Consider the following 25,372-nt stretch of genomic DNA (forward strand, 5'->3'; position numbering starts at 1 on the left):
AAAAATGGGTGCAGCTTAACCCCTTGTCACCTGTATATTGCAGGGAACATTTTGCAACAGTGGCGAGGTGTGAAACAAGTTTGTACCTCAACACTGGCTGTCCTGTGGTTCAGTCACTGACACCTAAAGTCTGTGACCCAGTCTGGTTCCTCAATTTCTTCAGCAGAGTATTATCTGATTATTTTTTGCAACCCCTGGTTACCATGAAAAGCTGCAGAGAGGCAGCAAAGAGCAAAACGTCTTTACGCATTTGTCACAGGAAATTATCCTATAGTCACTCAAAAGCGAACCAGTGATTTGCAATATTACTCAAAAACTAACGAAACAATGTTTCTTTCTCTGCACTCCTCCCTTGTAACAAATAGTGAACTGTGTCAATATTTTAATGATAGTTTTTGGATGACTTTTCTCCATGTTTAGGACAAAAAAATCTTCAAAAACCTCAGAGTTGGTATGATGTTTTCAGAATAATTGGCGTTTCATTGAGCATTTTATGTTTATTCGTTTACTAGTTCGATTCCAAATTCGTCTGTGTTTTTGAGCCAGTCTGACTATAATCAGGATGTTGTTGCCAGCATCAGATCCACCAAAGTGGTAAATTTCCAAATGAATGTATTTCCTTTTACAGAGACCTGTGAAGGTCCAGGGTAGAATATGCCTTCAGCAACCCATGCTTGCCATAAAAGGCGACAAACGGGATTGGGTGGTCAGGTTCGCTGACTTGGTTGACACGTGTCATGGATTCCCAATTGCGCAGTCGATGCTCATGTTGTTGATCCCTGGATTGTCTGGTCCAGACACGATTATTTACAGACTGCTGCCATATGGCTTGGTGAGCATGGTAGAACAGGTACTTGAAAGAGTGTGCAGTACAACATAACACCCACAAACTTCTTAAGCAATTAATGCTTGTCATATGAGGCGACTTATGGGTTAGGTGGCCACATGTCAGATCCCATATATCAATGCTCATGCTGCTGTCCACTGGATTGCTGGTCCAAACTCAATTATTTACAGACAATCACAGTATAGCTGGAATATTGCTGAGTGAGATGTTAAACAATAAGCAAACTAGTAAAAGTGACATGAGACTGGTATTGTTTTCCATGTTTTATTGAACTCTGGGTTGATACAGGCGGGAAGGGAAGCAGCACCATTGTCCAACTTGAACAAAACTCAATCCAACATAGCAGCTTGAAGAGGGCTGTGTCTCGCTCACGACGTGCGCACCACACACTCGCACACATCGTTGCAGAGAGCCAGGCCACACAGAGAACAGTTGACAACAGTACTTGACGGTACCAGGCTGTACAAGATGTCCACAGACGCTCATTTGAAGCTGTCGTCTATAATTATTCATAAGTTTGCAGTTCTTTCTTATTTGGATTTCACACTAACTTTCCAGTCAAAACCAGTACAAGGTTATAGTTCATTGACTCCATTGATATGAATGTTTGAGATTGTGTTCACAATGAAACAGCAGTTAGGTTGCTTGAGAGGCATATTTAGGTTATCTCCCTTGACCGTTTTCATCTCAAGTTTGTGTTGATGATACAGTATGATCCATGGCAGTTTCTCAGATAATTTCAACAACTACTTCAAACTAAAGATGAAAACTATGAAATCTTTATGAACACAAAAAACTCTCCACATCTAGTGAGCCGAAACTAAACATAAAATTCAGAATGATCACTTTCAGAAATGTAGATGCACCTCATGAAGTGTAAATCTTGATACACTGAATGCAATTTGTTGGGAAAGTATTATTTTACATTCCAAACATGCAATCTCTTGATTAATAATTTGAAATACTTGACTTATTAGGTCTTGCATCAATATTTGTCAGCTTCAAATGAGGATGTGGGGACGACCTGCTGAGAGGTTTGTGAAGCAGCGTCTACTCAGTATAGTGAAAATACACACTTTCTTTCAGAGGGGACAGAAGGGGGTATCAGCAGTCAAAAGTTAACTAGTAATTTTTCTAAACTAAAATGATATAATCTTGCTTTACATAATTTACATTTACAATTATAATTTACACAAATATATCTCCAAAAATAAATGTTCTATGGATAATGTTTGGTACAACCCATTAACAATGAAACAACATGTGGAATTAAAGTTTACATGTGAAAGACTTAGGCATGATTACAATATAACATTCGCTTAAAGCTATCTTTATATTCATACTTTTCTCGATACCAATTCTGTCCTGATCTGAATAATTATTTAGAAACCAACTTTTGACTTCTGGTCTGCCCCATCAGGACCCTCAAACATTCGTCATTCATTCATTCAGTACTCCAAAACAAAATTTACAATATTTAACAAAAATGTGTGGTTAATAATTAGTGAAAATATGACATTAACAATCTTTTAAAAAAAGTTGTTGGGTTCATTCATATATAGGAACAAAGATCAAGATTGACCATTCTTCTTCAAAAACATAAGTCATGTTCTTCTATAATCTAGCATTTCTGCCAATAACTTAGAATTTGTATTTAAATATCTTCACAATAATATTAACAGTCCATAGAAAAGGAAATCAAATTCAGCAAATGACCTGTAGTACAACACGCTATACAAATCTTCAAAATCGGGTCACCGCATAAATTTACATTATATTCCAAATGTGTGACAAGGCTTTGGTGGAAAGAGTTGAAAACTCTGCCAAACCAGGTCATATTTTTATTGATTTTTTTGTCTTGGGTGGAGTTCGGATGGTGATACTTATTTATAGATGATGGATCACAGTTTGACGATAGTGAAATCAGTCTGTCCAGTAAATCAATCATGCACTACGCCTCAGGTCGATAGAGGTGGCATGAGGAATCGGGCAGGCTATGGGCAGGGTCTGGATTACTGAAATACAAAGGACAGTTCCTGATGACTAAACACATCTTGGATACTATTTTCCTGAAAACACATCACAAACTATACACCGATTACCATACTTTATTTATAATCAATCATTTAGGGGTATTTGCTGCCAAAGAAAACATACTAATTTCAGTCTTTAGTAATTGTTAGAAATTTTGTGATAAAGTCACTGACTTGATTTTATTGGTTAAATACACCCATGAATATCTGGGTTAGAATTGGTCTCTAGCAGCCAATGCTTGTTGTAAGAAGCAACTAGCATGATATGGTGGTCAGGCTTGCTGACTTCATTGACACGTCTTCTTATGTTGACTGGCTTTGACTCAGTTATTCAGCTAGGATATTGCTGAGTGTGGTCAAACAAACAAACAAACAAAAACTGACTTATTTGGCCACATGATGGAACATTGCTGACTGCAGCTTTAATCAACACCCTAATGAAATATGAAGACACTTTTCCACTTGAGTGAGCGACTACTTACTGCGACTGACTTGAGAAATTGCTGAACGTCCACATCACCCCCTGCAGATTCATCAATGGCAACATGTAAAGAAAACGCCCATGTCGCACTGCCGGAGTCGTCCTTGACCTTCACTGTGTATACTCCAGAATCAGTGGACAAAACGGCGGGAATCTCGAAAGTGAAGTTCTTGCCATCTTGGGTGAATTTGAACCGTCCAGTATCCTCAATTTCTCGGCCGGCGCGGCTCCAGGAAACTGAAACAATGGTATACGTTTCACATATTAGATTCAGATCTGTTTGATATGTTTGCATCCTGTTGTTTGCGAACAACAGAAAACTTTCACTCAAACACACCATTCTCCTATGTAGGTGCACAGCGGACTAGTCATTCACTCAGTTTCCTTCCATGCAAATCGGGATTGTTTTCTATTGTAACCATCTCATCCTCTTATCTATATTGTAATGATTTTTAATAATAATGATTTAATAATAATGATAATTTTTTATATTTTTCTTCTAAATTCAAGGCTAATTTCTGGAGAATTGAGAAAAGTGTTTACTATAAAAGAGAAGATAGAAATTAGAATGTTGGATGGAAAAGACTTATAAGTGACAAAAGCCGATTGTGATATACCTGTAGGTGAAGACTGGCTTTCTACACTGCAAGACAACTTGACAGAACTCCCCTCGTCCGCGTTTTGGGACTTGGGGAATGTGACGAAAACAGGACCGGCGGGTTTCTCATCGGGAACTTGTACGAGTAGCGAGGCAGCACTTGAGGTTGATCCGGCAGCGTTGGTTGCGACACACTCGTAAACACCACTGTCTTCAGGGAACACCTCAGCCATTACTAGTTTGTAGGTGTCACCAGATTTCTCGTACTGGAAGTCTTCACAGTCCTTGATTGTCTTGCCGTCCCGTAACCATTGGACTTCAGGGTTACCTGGCCAAACAAGACTTGTTAGAGTCTGTTGTCTGATGACAATACTGGGGCAGTGTTAGGACAATACTGGGCCTGTTCTGTGATTATACTGGAGAATACTAGGCCTGCCCTGAGACAGAGTAAGGACATTATTGGTCAATACTAGACCAGTACCAGGTCCATGCTAGGAAAATACTTGGACAACATTTTTACAATAATCAACACCATACAGCCAATGAAAGTACAGACTACAAGGACAATATTAACCAGTACTAGGACAATGCTTGTGCAATACCTTTACAGAAATATTATGAATTGAAACAGTAGTGAGGCCTGAACACAGTATTTGTTCTGATGAATGAACTGTGCACATGTGTGAAATGTATAATATTGTTTGACCCCAATATTTCTTGCTATGTTAGTATGTTGAAGCTTTTATTTCAAAAGTAAGGAGACTGCCCTTAATCTGTACCTGCAAGAACTCTGATGTATAATGTTTGTGAAGTTTACGCATCTCAGTGGCTTCAAGAATCTGGGTAGATTCTCATTTACTATCATCTGGTATAAATGTTATAAATGGTATAAAACATCATCTGTCAGTGTATGTAAGTAGGTATTAACTACAATTCCATCAAGCTGTAAGTAATGTGGTCTAAACTGGATATCTTTCAGTAAGTGTAACATGGTCTAAACTATATATCTGTCGGTGTAATATGATATCAAACTATGTCTACCTGATATCCTGCACTGGAAGGTCACCTGGTCTCCATCTAGCACAATCTGACCTTGAACTTGGTCTAGGAAACTTGGGCCTTCAATGTCAGATTTCTTCCCTGGAGCAGGGGCAACGGGTTCTTCTAAAATATGGATTGGAGATACACTGAACGTGACTTCTAAATTTATATGATTATTATTCAAAAGACAAAAAAGCGAAAATTTGGCACATGTTACTACTATAACTATTTCCATTAATTTAGCAATCACTTAACTGAGTATGATCCTTTGACTGCAGGTACTTCAAACCATGTAGATTCTATATTTCAATGGTATCAGGATAGATTTAATGCTACCATCATTTGATAAGGGAGGTGCATTTCAAAGGAAAATATACACCAAAATATACTCCGTAATAATAATATTTGTTCTTCGTCTCTTGTCACTGACATACTTGAAATACAGAAAACATAAGTACTGACCAAAAAATTTCAGAAATACTATTTGACGGACAACTACCATCTCTGATGTCATAGATATAATTAATAAACTTTTTTCATGGATGATCAATATAACCTAGTAAAGATAAAGATCAAATTTTTTCGAAGAAAGTATAAAAATATTTCATTCATTAGCGATCACAAAAAGAAATAACAAATATATTTCTTTTCTATCATGTAGACAATGGCAGCTGAAAGTAAATGTTTAATTATGTCATACAAGGATATAAAGTGTGACATCAGTGTGTGTATATCCACAATCAATTGTGCCATCTTGTGCTCATGCTTGTCTAAGCTACTACACCATGAATGCTAAACAACATGCGTTACGTACGATACACAAATATACTATTTACTGTTAAATCATCTGACATAACTGCTGAAAATATGAAAAAAAAATCCTTCAAAACTACTCCTGTAAAACTTACTGATATATCTTACATCATAAAATTTATAATAAAAAACAACATGTTTTGCCCATATTATATTCGTGAAAATGGATGAAAATTTTTCTTTTTACTCAAAGGCAAATAAAATTTTCTCCATTGTACCTGTATGGTAATTCTGGCAGCAGTGAGACTCCCAAAGCACTCTCAACTTATTGAATAATTAGTCCTGCAATATTCCTGGGTCTTGTGTTGCATTCAGAGAAGTTCCCTGGTCAATGCAGTCAATCCCAAGGGGGGGATAACTCAACGACTTGTGTGTCAGCCACTCAGGACGCTTTCTCGTGGTGAGAAAACAAAATGGCTTCCAGCCAGTGATTCACTCCCCTGGTGTGAGTTATTGGGTTGAGAGTGCAGGAAGTTTTTATACAGGGGTAGGTTGACTAGTGAAGGTGGGTAGGGTTGTTTGGATACAGAGGGTGGTCTGTGAGGTGGGTGGGTGGAAAATTAATCTATGGGTTTGATTTTGATTGTAGATATTTTGAACAAACTGACTTCATAAAAATCATATCAATGAAATGACCAATGACCGCAAATATAAAAATGTCATGAATGGTATCCAGATGATCAATGTTACCATAAATTTTGAATCAATTTAACTGTTGCTTGCATTTCTTTTTTTAAATATATTTGAATGTCTTTACACTTTTTGGACCATTTCATATTTGGATCTGTTACACTTTTTAGAACATTTTTGTTTATATACTTCAAAATATGTATGTTATAGATTCTATAAATATAAATACGAATATAAATATAAATATATTTCTATTCATGCTTAGGCATGCAACTACTATTTACACTACAACTAGTCATGTATACATTACAAAAATATTTGTTTTAACAATTCGCTCAGACTACTTCGAATATGTTGATTCATCTCATCTTGTAAATAGACTTCAAATTTTATGGTAAACCTGACAATCTCATGAATGACAAGATTATATTGAAGCCTTGTGGGAACTCAAAATTGACTAAAAAACAAATAAAAAAATAATATGTGTTCATTGAGTGGGGGGTCTTAAGGTAGAGAAGGACAATGGGCTGACTTAAGATTCGGCAGTCTGCTCAGCTGAAAACAAAGAAACATTATTTTGAGCAATCAAATTTACATCAACTTTTATGTTTGGCGATACTTTTTATTTCTTTTGTTCAAAAGAGTCAATTTCATATGGTACTTGTGGTTGAACATGTGCAATGAGTCGGGAGATAAAGAATGAGAGTGGCCTCCCTTGGCTGGATAAGCAAGCTCCAACTCAGTGCACAACACATGTGTCAAAGAATAGAGAGCTTTGCAAATGGACTTATTGCTGTGAGGAGCTTGCATCAAAGGTCAAAACAACAAGAACCATGTGGAACCTTTTTATTCAAGTCTTAATGGCACCACAAACAATTTCAGTACCGTCTCCCTGAGTCATTTTTTCAATTTGTACTTTTTAAATCCCAAATAATTTATATTTAAAAAGTATCGCCTTACTTATTTTTATACTTTTTCACGTTAGTTCTGTTTTACTTCTGAACAAATGAAAGAGTAGAACATAGTAAGTAAATGACATTTGTAAAGTACTACAACACATGGCATTGACAAATGTACCCGACTAAGTTGTGCAATTTAGTCAAGCAAACTAAACTTGTCACACACCCTTGCAACTATTGTGGGCATGTTATAAAAAGGAGTGTCATCTTATTTCTAGCTAGAAAGACACAATGATGCATTCATTATATGATTTATCAGCATGGTCAGCAAAATTCACACGTCAAACTCTGAAAAAAGATGAAATTCACACAAGACAAAACAAGATAAAACCAACTAGAAATAAGAATTGAAGAAGGAGAAGATGAAACAGAACGGTAAAAGATGTCATTCTCATCACCCAGGGTATGTTTGGTTTTTTTAGAATTTAAGTCTGTTTAATATGACTTAAGACCATACACCAGTATTTTGTTTCAGTGTTGCCTGCCCTTACCTAGTTCTGCTTGTTTGAGATTTAAATTGCTTGCTCAGATATGTTTTCACTACATGAAAACTCTCTGGGCCAGACAGTCTAGTAGCTTACATAATAAGCATTGATCTACCAATTCAATGTCACACACTGTTCATGTGCAGGATGGGTGAATGAGTCAGAGTTAAAATGCATGTATGTTGGACACAGTGCATACTGGTCATAATGTATTGTCTGAGAATGATGGACATGTTGCAAGATCTATGCATGTTGGTCACAGTGCATTAATAATGCACATTGGATGCTGTGCATGATCTGTGCATGATGGAAACACGATTGCAAGATCTAGTCATGATGGACATGTTGCAAGATCTATGTATGTTGGTCACAGTGCATGATTGATGCATGTTAGACAAAGTGCATGAGCTATGCATGCTGGATGCAGTGTTTTCATGATCTCTGCATGTTGGTCAAAGTGCATGATCTATGCATGTTGGTCACAGTGTATGATCTATGCATGTTGGTCAAAATGCATGATTTATGCATGTCGGTGGATGTAGAGCATGGCCTATGCATTTTGTTGGTACTGTGACCAACAAACAGCCAATACTGTTTCCAGACTGTGAGGGATATGCAACAATTAAACAGTTTAAATACCAAGGGTATCTGAGAATGTCATTCACCAGAAACTGAAAGACAAAGCAAACATGAAGGAAAGGAGATGAAGCACTGGCATATTTCATTTGATTTGATTCAACATATTCATGGTCTCTATTGTGATCAAAATCATATTTGGGGGATAATCATATTCATAAGTAATCCATGGGAATCTTATTCAATCATATACTTTTGGTAACCAAAATATTCAAAGTGAAATATGCCTGAAGAAGTGTAGAGAGGTAAAGAAACATAAGTTCCTAAGAAGAATGAAAGAAACAGTGTGAACCAAACACTCCAATCAACACTGTCCATTACTTTCTTCTCCCCCTGTTGGTTGTGTGGCCTCAGCCTCTGGTGTAGGGGCGGGAGCCTCAGCCTCTGGGGCAGGGGCAGGTGCAGGTGCAGGTGCAGGTGCACTCTCTTCAGCTGGGAGGAAAAGGAGGAATAAGCTTGGAATACCGGCACAGACACAGGGAGGACAACTGCTGGACACATGGGAGACAACTCCCAGAAAGGGGAGACAACTGCTTGACACATGGGAGACAACTCCCAGAAAGGGGAGTCAACTGCTTGACACACAGGAGACAATTCAGGAAATTGGAAAGCATTGTTACACTTCTAATGTCTGCAACTTTTGCAGAAGTGTATAATTTATTTAATAAAGCTTACGTCTCTGAAAATGATCACACAATATTTGACGTTTTTAGAATCAGCTGAATGCATACGGCATGTTACTTCCGTAGAGAACAGCTCAGTATACCATTCTCCATGAAAATTCATTCACTGAATTCCAGTGTCCTCTAAAAATGTCAAATACTCTCATGCACATGATGAAAAAATTCATTATTTTCATGTTAGTATTCATTATTGTTAATGTGAAAAATACATTAGAGTTAAGTAAGTTTACGAGTTGAGTATAAGTAAGTGTTAAAGTTATCTATGGATTAGGATAGAGTGTTAGTATAGTTACATTGTAAAGGAGTCGCTGGTTCTGGAGGGGAACTAGGAGATTCTTCTGTTGGTTGATCTGACAGAAGCAGACAGAAATGTTGTAGTGTATTCATATTAGATATAAATTACTCATAGATAATCAATTACTCTTTTAAACTTAAGTATATATCTGCTTGATATGACAATTCAGCATAGTAGTGAGGTGAAATAGTTTTCAGGAAAGCACTCTCTAAAGATCTAATGCATTCCAATAAGAATGTAATATGTTGCAAATTGCTCATGTTAAGAGCATATTTATATATATATCAGCGAAAGAGATTGAAAGAATTGAAATATTTTTCTTATTGCACTTTGATTGTTCCATCAGAAAGGCAGGTGAACATTGAGTCTTTCTGATCTCTGGGCTGGTTTCAATAGACTGGTTAATCAAGACAAGAAAAGTCATTTTGCATTAATCACTTGTCTTAATTCATTTCATAAGAACATGAAAATTCAGTGAAAACAGACCAATTCTTTCAGAAGTTTGAGTGAACTTGGTGCTTTGAAAACATAGCCGAGGAAAAGAATAAGACAAGAGAGAGGTGAAAATCAAAAGTCCTGAACAAATATTAATTACTTTGTGGCTGAGATTCTGCTTCGGTCTCAGGCACCGCTGGTTCCTCAACAGGCGCTGGGAAGGTAAACAGGGATTGGTTAATACAGGCACCATAGTTAGTACAATAAATGATCCTAGTATTAAGTACTATTGGAGAATAAAAGGCAAAGAAACTGTGTTGAAATGAGGTTTCATGAAACAGCTATCAGTTTGGAATTTTATCACATGTAAGATTGGACCAGGAAAGTTTGAAAAGACAGTGTGGATATATTCCAAAAGACGCATGTTAATTACTTTCTGGAGCAGGTGCAGGTGTGTCCACTGGGGGGACGGACTCAACAAGGGCTGGCTGGCCTGAGGGAAGAACACGATCAACATCATTGTCTACTGAACTAACAAAGTGACATGTGCTATATCTTATCACTCAAGTTAAGAAGCTTTAGAAGTTGATCATTTCTAAAATGTAGGGACAATTTCTGTTATTCCATGCAAAGACCATATGTCCTAATAGGAAAACCAGCATATGAATATTAATCTGAGAAGGGACATATCATTTTGAGTTTCCTAAAAATTTAACCCCAGGAATTTTCCTTTGTGTATTATCATATTGCATCTAACTGCTACTGATAGACAGAATTTGATATATTTCTTTGGCTCAGGTTTACATATGTTAGTGATAGTTTTTACTTTCTGGAGCAGGCGCAGGTGCGGACATGTCTGCTGGAGACAGGGGCGCTACAAGCTCTGGTTGGCCTAGAGAACACAATGTAAGCAGCATTATCTACTGGAGCAGCTAGCATCACTTGATACAGAGAAGCCATGTTAGCTTGAGATCTTTGGAGCAGACATTAATACTCAGGCAAGTAGCGAGCCAATCGTTTCTTCCATCTGATTAAGTGGCAAGGAGTAGCCCAGAAACGTTGTGTAAACAATAATGAAGATGTAGACATCTATGAAATTTTTGTCTGATTCCAATTTTTTTCGTGTAAGACCGATAGTTTACAAAGTTTTGTATTTGAGGTAGTATTGAGGGTTTGCGCAACTTTTTTACTAAGAATCATGTGTAAGCCTGGCTTTTTTCATAATGGTAGCTATGCTCCTGATAGGGGCAGACTCAGCAAGATATTTCCAATGCATGTCATGGTCACTGGGCTCAGTAACCTTATGACTGTATATACTGGACACTGAAATGCTAGCTGTTCAGCTGATCAAATTAATTTATACCTTGTGTTTGATCCAAAATACATTCTGATATATCAACTTGATGAATGTTTTCTACTGACAGGGGAGTATGTATTTCACCATGATCCAGTTTTAGATCTGTTTGTTTCATTGTTGTTTAACATAACACTATAGCACATAGCACTGTTCCATGAAATATGGAAACAGTGAAGATCAAAGTAACAAGGCTTCTCTGTATCTTGATGTTCAGTAGGATGTCAGTCTCTATGTCTTTTCATTATATAACATTCCTAAAAGCCAGACACAAGGTAATGCTCTACTGGTAGCATACTTGTAGAATAACCATTTTGTTTTGGAACTGAACAGAATAATATCTTGTACATTTTCAAATGTCATAACTGCTCATTCTTTTTTAATTTTTAAAAATTTTTGTGTATGACACTGATTTTAGTTTTGTCACTACAGCCATCTTGTTCTTCAGAACTAACTTCATGGATAAACAATTTCATGTTTCATGTTTCCATGAACTATTACATTCTTTCAAAATTCCACACTGTCTGATATCTTAAATGACAGTTTTACTAGGACCCTTGAGGTCAAGGCCACTCAGTGTGAAAGGTCAGAATGTTAGAGGGGCCACACTCTGAGCTGTGTGAGCTCACATACCACAATCACAATATGATGAATGAAGATTTCATTTTTATTCACAAACTCACAATTTTCCACATGTAATTTAGAGTGTTCACAATCATCACTATCACGTAGTTATTTTATTTGTCAAAATGTGAAAAATGTCAAAAATTAAAAACAAATGTCCAAGACAATAAGAACAAGATTGCATTTTGTTCACAAGACAAGACTTGAAAAGGTTTGATTCAACTTAATGACATAGAATTTCAGTTTAATTCTGAATTCTCCAAAAATAGATATATGTTACATGTGTTGTCAAAGCCACTTAAGAGTTTCAATCAATCACATATATAAAGTGGTTCCAAATTACAAGAAAACATAGAACTCCCAAAACAGTTCATGAAACAATTACCAAAATACAACTGTAGTTTATTTTCCACACTATCACTGTCATACACACAGAAAGTATCTGTTTCTGTCACACAAAACAAAATGTTCACCAAAACTGTTACATGATTCTGTTATCATGGCAACAACAAGCTTATTCTACAGTTGGGACTGGTAGGATACACAGTCATTAGGGCAGTGTTGAAAGCGATATATGAATTGTCAGTTAGCGCTATCAGGATTATCTACTGTTGTCATGGTTACAAAGGAATGTTAAAACACATACAATATCACAGACACATCTATATATTACATATAAATAAAACTGGAAAATACATGTACAATTCAAAATAAATAATATAATGAAAATATATACATGGATGAATCTGAAAAAGAGAATTTTCTATGTTTCTAAATTCTTCTAATTAAAAATTCTAATTAAAAAAGCATGTCACACAAATAACCCTAATAGTTTATCCAAAAAGCAAAATAAACTCAAGCAAGTTCATTACTTTCTGGTTCAGCAGGAGCTGCCGCTGGTTTGGGAGCACTGGGAGTGACCTTGCCTGGAACACAATGGGGTCAAGGCCAGGTCATCAAAAGGTCAAGGTTAGATGAATCCATTTTTGCAGGGAGCATAAATAAATAGCTCCTAAAATCATTGTTAAATAATAAGAGTTATAATGCTACCCTAGATTAGAACTAATATCTACTGATAGCGTAAAAGATATCTACTCTACAACAGGTGGAATAAAGTGCTTTCTGTTTTTGAGTATGTGTCAAAGATTACATGAGATATTGTCAGTTAGAAGTGCACTTTTTTCCAACAAATTAGCAACTGTACAATTAATTTTACAACATGCATGCTAACTGATTAGTTCTGTGAAACAGTATAATTTGTGAAACTGACTATACTTTGAGAAAGTGACTATACATGGTGAAACAGACTATACATTGTACATTGTATAATGATGTTAATACAAGAGCACAATCTACGGTACATATGTATACAAAGGAATGACAGGCATTGTGAAGGTCACAACAAGAATTTCAAAATTTCTGATTCTTGTAAGGTTATAACAAACTATGCTTAACAAAAAAAGTTAGGGATCATGACCATTTTGTGGACATTATTTGTATTGAAGACTGAGTGCACAATTTCACAGACATATCACCAAAAATATATTCACGATTTCTGTCATTAGATAATCAGAACAGTTTCTTGTTTTGCATATCAGTTAAACTGAAATTTTGCAAAAGCTCCCTCTGATAAAGAAATATGGCAGTTTTGTTTTAAAGTTTTGAAGCATATTCTTGTTTGTATTTTAGCCTATATGTTATTTCAAAATTCCCCAGTAAATGCTGAAAAGTTGAAATTTTCAGTTTGTCCACTTTGTCTTTAGTGTCACTAATGCAGAATGGGGAACATACATTTATAGAAACTGAAATTTTTACTGCAGTGTAAACGAGGACCATATGATGAAAAAGAAAAGAATATCAATTTAGAAACTATTACATATACTAATACATATGATTATTTCGACGCCCAATCTGCCTGTCATTCCATGCTAAATTAGAGTAATATACACTTATACATGACAAGAGTTATCTCCCCTACCTTTAACGGTAACGTTGGTTCTGGTAGATGCGACACCTGCGGGGTTGGAAGCTTTACATACGTAGGTACCTTCGTCGTCTATAACTGTGTCCGAAATAACTAATTTACACACACCATTGCTATAACTTAGAGATACTACATCGTCCGATTTCAGCATCTGAAACAAGAGATGAAACTGGTGTAATAGTGGATATGTGACCTTGAATATCAGATAGTTCTCCATATGTAGCTTGGCTTGGTGCTAGGAAACCAGAGCTTGATAGACAGTTGTCTTAAACAAGCAAAGAACGTGTTGACAAGGAATATTTTGGGATAGACATTTAATTGATCAATATGCAGAAATGGTTCTCATTTTAGAATAGGTACTAGCTTTAGATTCTATAGAAAATATTCTTCAGATGCTGCAAGATGGCTTGTGGCTTTAGACGATCGATCAAGCGATCGATTCTGACATCATTTAGGAGGAAGTAACTCACCTGTCCATTAAAGTACCACTCAACATTGGGTTCTGGTTTGCCGGACACGGTGCACTGTAGAGCTAGTCGCTCTCCCTCAGTCAAGGACACGGGGGAGAGGTTTTCAGAAAACTGTGGCGCCACCTCCACAGCTGAAACAACATTCATTAATATGAGTGACTGAGTGAGTGAGTGAGTGAGCTACTGCATCATCCTACGCAAAGAGAAATGGCTTCTTCTTCTTGAAGAAAGGATAAACTAATTTATTCCATTGCTTTCTGACTATTCCAATTAGCAACTTACGTTTTTCCTCTTTTCTCCGTGAGGAAGAGGAGGAAGAAGAGGATTCTGTAACTTCCTCTCGCTGGAAGCGGCGTGTCTTGGAGGACGAGGAGGAGGAAGATGTGGAGAAGGAGGACTCTTCGTATTCCTCAATGTTGACGCCCGACTTGGTCCGGCGTGCCATACGGGACACAGTTCTCTTGGAGCTGCTGTCACTGTCCTTCACCCCAGCATGGACACGGTCTGCAGACAGGTACAAACAAAATGAGTTTACAGTTTGATAAATAATTATGGTGAGTCAATTCAGTTCTTCCATAAAGAGAGTTGAGCAAACATTTTGGTTTGGGTACAAAGTCTTGTTTTAGTGTAGTAAGTGGCAGTTTCTCGACAAAACTGTTTGTGCACTGGATGCTATACTGAAGCAAGGATTGACAGCATGTATGTGACTTTGTGTGATCGAACATTCGGCTTCATACCTGACAAAAGCAAATATCAAGGTGAAGGTGACAAATATTTGTGAAAAGCATCACAAATTGTTTCTCAGCTCAGTGACAGAACAGGGTTCTGTTCTACAAAGTGAGGGAGTGGGTATAGTTTTCCTTTTAGCAATATTCTTAGGATATAAGCATGGGACACCAGAAACAGACTTTCTACCCATGTGGGAAATCAAACCTCAGTTTTTGGTGTGACAAGCAAATGCTTTAAGCCTTAGGCTACCCCAGCCCTTCATAAACAGCATGTTGAACTGAGACAATTATAATTCTGATCCTTCAACATAAAACTATATGGTAGCATGACAAGGACTAGTAGAGGCCTAGTAATGTCAGTTTCTTAATCATCAGACTGGAGTCTGTCTCACCTTCAACTGTGACACGGGTGTTGGTCTCATGGTCACCCAGTGGGTTAGAGGCCACACATGTGTATCTGCCAGTGTCCTCAACGCGGGCGTTCTGGATCTCGAGAGTACACACACCGTGAGAGTAGGTAATGTTGTAGTGGTCGCCGTCAGACAGGTCACGGCCATCCTTCGACCATTGTACCTGGAAGTGTGGACAAATGCACTGAGACACTGGCATTGAATCTCTTTAAAACTTTAACTATTTCACAACTTTTATATGGCAAATTTAAAACATTGTGTGGAGCACAAAGAGCACATATGGTATCTCTGTAGGCAAGTGTTTTTACTAAAATTATGCCTTGGTTCCAGCGAAAGGGTGCCCAGTGGTAATGAATAGTAATTTAAGCATTAATATTCAAGTTCCTCACAGTCAGCTTGGGTTGTATGATTCCTAAAAGTTGAAAATGAAAATCAAGCGCACACTAATCCACTGACCATGTTGAAATTGTACATTTTGAACATGCCTCAAGGAATTTATTTGGCAGATATAAAATGTCCTTTATTTTTAAAAATTATTATCATAAACAACTTCTTACTGATACTGACCATGAATCTTTGAAACACTATTTGTCAAAACCATGTTGGTTTGGGATCCAGAAAACATTCTGTAGAAATTCTTATGTCAATTTGCATGTTTGTGTGGTTTTATCAAATTTCACTGCAGCATCAGTGTAATCTGGTTCTGATGAACCGTGGTATGCACCTTGGGTGGGGGATGAGCCTTGACACAGCAGATGAGCTTGAACTCTGTACCAGCCTGGATAGTACGAGGTCGGAGGTCAAAGTTGAAGTTTGGTGGTTCATCTTCCTTTGGTTTCTCAAACTGGATTTCTTCGTATTCCCGCTTCCTTGGAAGAGATAAATACATATATAATGAGACATAACTTATGAAGGCAGGTTTTGGTGTTATACAAACAAATCAGAAGACACAAATTGGGGTTTAACGAGGAAACAATATAACCACCAGGCTACCCTGTGTTCAACAAACATAATAAATATGACGTGAAAATATCTGGACATAAAATCTTATATTGTGATGTTTTAACCATTTTCAGCAAAGTCAAAAAACTGTAGAACACACTTTTTGATCCAAATAAGAAATAAACTTGAGTATTCTGTTTTGCAGTGGAACACCTTATCCATTAAGTTACCCCATTCCTCTCAAACCAGTTGATCATAATCAGTGTTTAATGGTTTACTGTTATCGAAAGGAAATCAGATGAATGAAGCTATGTCTTACTTTCTCATGGGAGTTGTTTCTCTGCTTGGAGGCTTGAAAGCATCCAGTCCAGCTGAAGGAGAAAAGATGTCAACAATCAAAATTAAAGAATTTCATCATTAGGATGGATATGTACAGCTATTACCTACCCAGATATTGATATGTTAATTAGTAAACTGTTGACTTAAAAAATCACATAGAACCTGATTATTGTTTTGGGATAAAAAGGAAACTTACGCTCAATGTTAAGTTTGCACTTTTCTTCCTTCCTGCCAAAAGAGTTCTCAGCCCGAACAAGGATCTCTCCCTTGTCTTCCATCTTGACGCGAGAGATCTTCAGCTCAAACTCATTGCCCATGTATTTCTGCATGTATTTAATGCTCTGTGTCAGCAGACTGTCGTTCTTGTACCTGGGGGAATTGAAAGTCAGGGTGTGAAGTCAGGGTGTGACATCAAGGTGTGAAAACGCAATCCTTGTCGACATTTATCTGATGTGTCATAGAGACAGGCGATTATGGTTTAAGCCCCAATTTGAATGCCAATGTAGTATCAAAAAAGTTTTGAGTTCCTTGATGGAATTTGAATCTAAGTCCTTCCGATAGAGTGAGTGAGTTGTGTTTTACACCCCTTTTAGTAATATTCCAGCAATATCATGGCGGGATTCTCATACTAAGTCTGAGCTCAGCCTAAATATTCACACGGCCAATGACTGAACCCTATCAGCTTAATGACAAGGCAAGGATGCCGTCTATGAGATGACTCCACAACTGATGTGAGATAACTCTGTGAGATGTATTGTGTAAATAGCTTATTTATTGACTAACGAAAAAGAACCTCAAGGTAGATAACTCTTTGTCTAAAGAATCACGTCTTTTAATCTCAAATATGTCATCTCACTGTTTTGATAATGAAGAAAGTTTGAATGAATAATCAGTAACATATATTATCCATTAATTTTCACAACTCTAGCTCGATGAGCTAAAAGCAAATATAATGAACAGTAAAAGAAATGCAAGTTTAGAAAAAATGAAATCTCATAAGTCTTCCATTTAAAAACTTGACAAAAACCCAAGTGTTGCATTTCTTTTGTTGTTCAGTATATGATTAGTCCATATACTTGTGAAGATGTATGATTGGAAGATTGAGGTATGACACAAACTATAGTCTCACCAAGTAACGATTGGTGGAGATGCAGCTATGATCTTGCAGTCGAACTTGCACGTCTGTCCTTCAGGAACAGTGGCATTACGTGGGCGGCGCACAAATCTTGGAACAGCCTCTTTGCGATCTGAAATAACATAACAATGACAATCAATTAGTGTTTATATATCTTATTAAGATTCAGTGCAGGTTTATCTAATGTTTACTGGATGATGTATGCAACAATGTATGTTTGAATGAGTGAGTGAGTGAATTTGGTTTACACTGATTTTAGCAATATTTCAGCAATATCATGGTAGGAGATACCAGAAATAGCCTTCACACATTGAACCAAGTGGGGTATTGAACCAGGTGCCTTGACCACTTGTCTACCAATCTGTCCCAAGTTTAAACAAACTGTCTCCATCAATGCTCTTATATTTGGTGTATCTGCTGTCCTCACCAAAGTAGCTGTCATAGATCTGGTACTCCTTGGGTCGGTGTTTCCTGAGCGATGAGAAGTTGGCGATACGACCAATGGCAGGCATGGGTTGGGGCCAGTCAGCCTGAACACAAGGGAAAGGTGGTCAAATCTAAATGCTCATTTTTAATTTACTGTCAAAGCAATTTTTACTCCTGTCAGTATTAAAGAAATTCTGATTTCAATTGAATTTGAAGTTAAAAATTGTAAAATTTTATGACCCATAAAACAAACTAAAAAAATGTTATGGCCTATATTCAAAACATATTGCTTCGTTTCAAATTTAGAAGATTCAGATATTTGTGCAGGTACAATATATTTACCTGTAACTGTAGCCGACATCTCCGTGCTACAAACCATGCTAGAACAATCATGACGAGGTAACAAACGGTTAGTAGTGATGAGGAAAAACAACACATCCATCAACCATCATAACTGTGCATAAAACAAAACCATGCTTGTATTCAAAACATCCAAGGCTATATATACAAACTATACTGGTTCTCTAGTATTTTAGTGTGGAAAATGAATGCTTTCTAACACGTGTGTGCACAGCTATTTCCAGAAACAATTTGATAGCACATTCATTTTTTTTCAGATTTTTTCCAAACACTGAAAATAATAAGTCAAAAGAATGGAGTCCTTTTAGTGAAGTAATGTCTTGATTTTTCCAAATTGCTTAACATAAGACACAAGTCTAAGGTATTACACTAGATGCAAATATTGACCAGTGGTCGATGTAAGGAGTATTTTGGTGAACACCAGGAACAGTTCTCAGTGTACCCATGTGGGTCTGTGAATAGATAGAGACTCAAGTGATCAACATTGTGAGCACTGATTTACACAGAGCACTTGTAGAAATTCAGCATGGGAGAGAAGTGCATGGCCAATGTTCTGTACCTTAATTTGTTTTTCAGGTCTGGTAAAACAAAGACATGCAAAACAATCACATTGACACTGATAGCTGTGTGTTCCCCAGGGAGTTGAGATTGATAATATGAGGAGCTGTTGAGATTGACATCTAATGATCAAGGGAATATAAGCTGTGCACCTAATAAATAAATAAATAAATAAATAAATAAATAAATAAATAAATAAATAAATAAATAAATAAATAAATAAATAAATAAATAAATAAATAAATAAATAAATAAATAAATAAATAATTAAATAGCTACTACAGATGTCACCTGCTCATTGATGCAAAAGCTCTATATCATATCAGTTTTAGTGTTAAACACACCAATCACAAATTATCAAAGAATAACATCATTTATGCAAATGGTTTCAAATCAATATACATTCGAATATTCATGCTTGGCCTTCATGCTTTCAATAACTATTATTTCTGCTTAGATAATGAACATTCATGCTTTCACAAAGACACACCTTAAAAACACATATTCAGTTTAGCAATGTGGCCCCAAAGTATATTTAAAAATCTTCCGGTATTTCAACAAGACTGAGCCAACACGACAATGTTGCCATATGGGATCATATTTCATGTGAATTGTACTGCCAAAATACTGGTAGGCGTGAAGTGGTACACCATAGTATTTTGTTTTCAGTTCACTACACCAAAACCACTTTGAAAATACATTACGTTCGATTGTTGTACAGAAAATATCATCATCCTCCCGCAGCTTCCTTTTGGAATGTCATCATAAATATTTCATGTAAGTAGCTACCATTTCTGATGTTTCTGTGCAGCAACTGTCAGCAGCTCATGGTAATTCATTTGGATGAACAAGATCGTGTAAAGGCACTTTCGTTTGGGTCACAATTTTTAACTTTATTGAAACAGACAGTGTCTTTCAAAGGGAACATTTATTCTATTGAATTTTATTGTTAATGAACCAAACATTATTGTACTGAACCATGATCTGTGTATTGTGATGCATACAGAACCTTGGCATGGCGTACCAAAATAACTATTTCGCAATTCACTTCAAGTAAAAGCTGAATATGCATTGTTGGTGTGTTTCGGCAGAGAGGAATGAATTCTCTTTAACGTTGTATTGATGGCTCAGATCAGTCAATTTGTTCCAGTTCCTGCATTACTCATAATCTCATCACTCTTACCCATATTGAGAAAAACAACCCAATGTGGCTAAATTAAACATTTCTGTTTCAATACACTCTAATATATCACTCCAGTGTTAAAGGAAAGTAATAGAAAATACTCCTATAAACAGATATTTACAGTAATATGAAATCATCTTTTATGCTGTTTTCATAAAAGTATTTTTGTTATGCATTTACTTGTTCACATATATTGGTCTTTTAAATCTGTAAGACAAGAACTTCTTTTGTCTGATCTGACAGTCATGAACCCAAACTAACAGCAGACATTTCCAGGTGCATTGTGTCCACATTGTGTCCACATTGTGTCCACATTGTGTCCACATTGTGTCGCCTGACTTACATATTTCTCCTTGATCCTCTGTCTGATCTTGTTGTAGCGACTAGATGGGATCCTTGTTGTCAAGTTGCTGTGGTCACCCTGTACACAAGAGGATGGGTTTTGTTAGCTGTATCGCAGTTGAGTTGATGTATGTTTGTTTTTTGTTGGTTAACTATTTATATTCCAGACATATGAGTTTGTAAATAATCCCGTCTGGATCAGACAATCCAGTGAATAACATCATGAGCATCAACTTTCACATTAGGGATAAACCTGACCACCTGATCACATGTGTTGCCTCCAAAAGCCAGAATGGGTTCCTGAAGTTGAACTGTAACCCATATCATCACATTGCCATTGTATTATGAATCAGGTTTAGGAGTTCCCAAACTGTGAAAGCAAATCACTTTAGAAATAGGTTTCACACACTGAATACTCACTGCGAATGAAATCTTGGTGATTGCTCTGTGTGTGCTTTAACCACATGGCTGCCATGTTTTAACTGATGGTTTCAGAAGATACCATTTTGGTAGCATGAACTGCTTAAATCAGTTATATAAATGAAGTGTTTATAGCTGAGAGAAACTATCACTGCCAGTTCTTTGGAATTCCATCCAAAAGATAAAAGGAAAAGCATAGGTACAAGTGTACTTACAGTGAGCCATGGGTGTTCCAGAGCATCGTGGACGTTCATCCTCTTACTATAATGACAAAACAAGATACAGGATGACTGTGTTTTGAATTCAAGGAATGGCTAATCGTTTATTGCTTCAAGCCCAAAACTCAATATCGACAAAACCCATCTGAACTGACATCAGTAACTGAAGGTTCATCCTTATGTCTTAAAGCTGCCAAAGTTTAAAAACTCTGAAGATGTAACGGTAACTGTTGTTAAAGCTGTTGTTACAGCTACTAGTAATAGGGCCGTGTCATTCATTAGGAGGGATTTCCTGAAGGCCACTTAGGGTGTCAGCTGAAAGGGGGACTCGGTCAATTCCTACTTACTCACACCCTACCAAGACAGACTTGAAAGCTACTTACGGTGCCTGTTTGACCAGGAGGGCCTTGATGAAAGCCTTAGCCTCTTTGGAGACATTGCTGAACGCTTCCTCATCAAAGTCCCAGTCACAACGCTTCACATTCTGTAGAGTCTCAAGGTCATCTTCGCCGGCGAAGGGGGACAATCCACTCAACCTGGATAATAAAGCAGACAAATGATATGAAACTACTTTTCAGTGCAATTCATGCAGCATGAAACAAATATCATCTTGACAGCTTCAGAAAATGTCATTCTCTTTCTTATCTAAATGGGTCATGATACTCACAGAACATAGGCGAGCACACCGACTGCCCACATGTCGGTGTAGAAACCAACAGGTTCACGATCCACAATCTCGGGGGCTGCAAACTCTGCTGTTGCTGTGGTAACCTTGACAATCTCATCAGGATTGAGCTTGGTGGCAAGACCGAAGTCAATGATCTTGACATTTGTGCTCTTCTTGGTTTCAACCATGATATTCTCAGGCTGTAACAAATCAATAACATAACATTAGGACGGACTGAGTGAGTTCTATGCCACTTTTAACAATATTTCAGCAATATCACGTCAAGGAACACCAGAAATGGGCCTCAAACATTATGCCCATATTAGGAACTGAACCCAAGTCTTTGGTGTGCTTTTTCCACTGGACTACCCAATCGCCCTATATCATTAGGATATTTCTATACTAATTAAAGCTGAACCCTAAATAAACTGAATCTAGTGAATTCAGAATTAGCAAGTTTCATGCTAATTCCTTGAAACATGGCAAACTACATCCAAAATGGTCTTGACATGTTGTTGGCGTATAGGGAATCTACCTTAAACTTAGCAATAATGAACCAGCACTGTAACATTAACACCTTGAACACACAGAGTGTGAAATGTACACTGATTTTTTCATGCTGAAATGTTAATTAAAAATATATAACATTCAGAAAAACTAAACTTCACCATACCTTGATATCAAGGTGGACTATGCTGTTTTCATGCATGTGTTTGAGACCCTCACAGACTTGTCTCATGTAGTTGATCACCTCTGCCTCAGACATCTTGTAATCCTCAGCAGCGATACGATCGAACAACTCACCACCAGCCAAACTGTGGATGCAAACAGTCATCATAATAATCATAACAGCAATGATCACAAAATATTGGCATTGTGCCATTTCCATCTCAATAATACACTCAAAGCCCAATATCAGCCTGGTTATGGAATCAGAGTACATTCTCAATTCCTTCAGGAGTATGCAATCAAACTGTCAAATGCGGTTAACCATCTGACCCTTCCTGGTACCCATCCATTGCTAACAAAGTCAGTGATGGAAGGAGAAACATATCTATTTCAGTGAATGATACTAAAGCAAAATGATAAACATTATCCCATATTTGATGGGTAGTTTGAATCTCCCATTTGAAAATTCCTTGATCTGCTTATGAAAGCTGTGCAAGGCAATACCAAGTAGCTTGTCCCAAACTGATAATGACAACTGGCTGGTATGAACATTTTAGTTCTGAAGGGGATCAACATTTTAGCTCTGTAAGGTATGTTCTGAGCAGCCATCATGGAAGAGCTACTTACAACTCCAGGATGAGAACCATCTCATATTTATCCTCAAAGGCGTCGTGCATGTTGATGAGCTTGGGATGGTGGAGCTGATTCATGATGTTGATCTCGTTCTTCACAGTGGCCTTGTCCAAGGGGTAGGGACTGTTGATGAACTTGGCCACAAACACACGGCCTGTTGCCTTCTCTACACAGCGATGGACAACACCAAAGGCACCACTGGAACATTGGTATGGAATCACAATTTAGAGATGTCAAAAAGTCAAAAGTTGACTACCTCAGTGCTTGTTTATCATTTGACTGTTTGAACAGACATAACCAATGGCTGTAATGAGAAGGACTGTATTGTAAGGTCTGTGCTGTGTGCTGTGAGTGTTCATGATGTCAGTTGCATGTGGGCTGTGTGTGATCTTGTAAGCTGAAACTTCTTGCTGTAAGGTAAGAGGTCATGCCCTGAGCCATTCATGTTCTGGCAGCAAGTTGGGTATGATCTCACTTTAAGATGAGAGTTCATGCCCTGAACTGTTCATATTCTGGCAGCAAGAAACATTTTCCTACCTTCCAAGTTCCTCCAGGATGTCATAGTAGTCGTACACACTGGCTTGTTTCACTGTCACAGGCTGTGGCACGAACTTCTTCCAGATGTCATCATCTGTGGCACATAGAATAGACATTGTACACAGCATGTCTTGTACTCTACAACTACAGTCTCTTAGTCACTAAAACAGTTAACAATTTGAAAGCAGTGTAGATGAAAAGCAGTACTTACAGAACTTATCATAGTCATTGATCTTTGGTCCATCATATTTGCCTCTGACCTTCCTGCCAAACTCATCTGCAAAAAATGAAGATAAACAGTTAATTATTTTAGAACCAATGATATTGAATCAAATTCTTACTACTTAATTATTGCCTACTGATTAACAGACAGAAAGTCTCAGATGCTGACCACTTTGGATGGCTGAAGAGCATAATCAATCCACCTGGGAGTTGAACCCATGAATATAGATTCCTGGCTTGCCAAAGGGAAGCAACTCTGCACAGCAAATACTGGCACCTTATATGACTGTGCCTTCCATGACCATTGAAGTAGACAAATTCCCATGAATATGCAAGTTTGGATATCTCAATGGTCATGATAGTGACTAGTCTGAGAGCCAACAATGAATGAGCGAGACCCTACAGAGCAACCGTCATTAAATGTAGGAGGCATTATACAGCTGTGCCAGATCACTCACCTTCCATCTCTTTCTTCTTGCGGACGGACTCTGGCTCGTCGGTCTTGATGGTGGTCGTGGGCTCGCATGGTTCACTGCGGCCATAGAAGTTCTCAGCCACGACACGGAACTCATATTCCTTGTTAGGGGACAGACCTGAGACGTTATGGAACTCAAACCTAGAAAACAGAGAGCAGTTGTTGATATCTAAAAATCATGTGGTCTTTCTTGGTCAGCAGTGCTATATTCAGTAAGCAACAGACACATATATTCAATTGGTTTGGGGGAACAGTACAAAGGGAGGTTACTTTCACCGACCTGAGAATTGCTAAGATGCTGCTGTGTGCCTTACCTAGTGGAAGCACATCGGATCCATTTGTTGGATGGTAGCTCTCTCTTCTCCACAACATATGCTGTGATGAAGCTGCCACCATCATTCAGTGGTGGTTTCCATGACAACACAACAGAGTCATCACGGATGTTCTCCACCTTGGGGAAGCGTGGAGAGTCAGGGTGATCTGAAATAGGGTGGAGATATTTGAATCAACAACATACCTGGCACGAAAACACAGAGAATTATAACCAGTGATTCATAAACATTTCTATATCTTCGAATGGTCAAGCACTGCCATCATCCTCATCACCACCACCAGCACTAACAACATCATCCCCCTCCTCCTCCTCTTTATGTCATTAGCTTGCAACTGTTAGAGTTAACATCGCCACCACCACCATCATCGTTTCCACATCATCGTTTCCACATCATCATCATCATCAT

The 25,372-nt window shown here is 37.5% G+C and overlaps 1 protein-coding gene across 1 annotated transcript in view; it reads right to left on the reverse strand.

Annotated features, from left to right (window-relative positions):
- Nucleotides 1-1,097: 1,097 nt before the first annotated feature.
- The window catches only part of LOC137260909 (twitchin-like), a 151,998-nt gene continuing 127,723 nt past the window's right edge, over nt 1,098-25,372 (reverse strand). The window contains exons 76-98 of the mRNA XM_067798445.1: nt 24,947-25,112; nt 24,616-24,773; nt 24,147-24,212; nt 23,936-24,029; nt 23,393-23,596; nt 22,770-22,911; nt 22,097-22,296; nt 21,813-21,965; nt 21,427-21,472; nt 20,793-20,870; nt 18,350-18,452; nt 17,917-18,034; nt 16,984-17,156; nt 16,768-16,819; nt 16,231-16,375; nt 15,489-15,669; nt 14,651-14,872; nt 14,369-14,499; nt 13,893-14,049; nt 5,001-5,123; nt 3,979-4,287; nt 3,363-3,598; nt 1,098-2,862 (exon numbers count right to left, since the gene is read on the reverse strand). Of these exons, the coding sequence (XP_067654546.1) occupies nt 2,860-2,862; nt 3,363-3,598; nt 3,979-4,287; nt 5,001-5,123; nt 13,893-14,049; nt 14,369-14,499; nt 14,651-14,872; nt 15,489-15,669; nt 16,231-16,375; nt 16,768-16,819; nt 16,984-17,156; nt 17,917-18,034; nt 18,350-18,452; nt 20,793-20,870; nt 21,427-21,472; nt 21,813-21,965; nt 22,097-22,296; nt 22,770-22,911; nt 23,393-23,596; nt 23,936-24,029; nt 24,147-24,212; nt 24,616-24,773; nt 24,947-25,112 (3,260 nt within the window). The 3' untranslated portion in view covers nt 1,098-2,859. The remainder of the gene's footprint in view (nt 2,863-3,362; nt 3,599-3,978; nt 4,288-5,000; nt 5,124-13,892; nt 14,050-14,368; nt 14,500-14,650; nt 14,873-15,488; nt 15,670-16,230; nt 16,376-16,767; nt 16,820-16,983; nt 17,157-17,916; nt 18,035-18,349; nt 18,453-20,792; nt 20,871-21,426; nt 21,473-21,812; nt 21,966-22,096; nt 22,297-22,769; nt 22,912-23,392; nt 23,597-23,935; nt 24,030-24,146; nt 24,213-24,615; nt 24,774-24,946; nt 25,113-25,372) is intronic.

The sequence above is a fragment of the Haliotis asinina genome, chromosome 14 (genome assembly GCF_037392515.1).
Source record: "Haliotis asinina isolate JCU_RB_2024 chromosome 14, JCU_Hal_asi_v2, whole genome shotgun sequence".
Lineage (NCBI taxonomy): Eukaryota > Metazoa > Mollusca > Gastropoda > Lepetellida > Haliotidae > Haliotis > Haliotis asinina.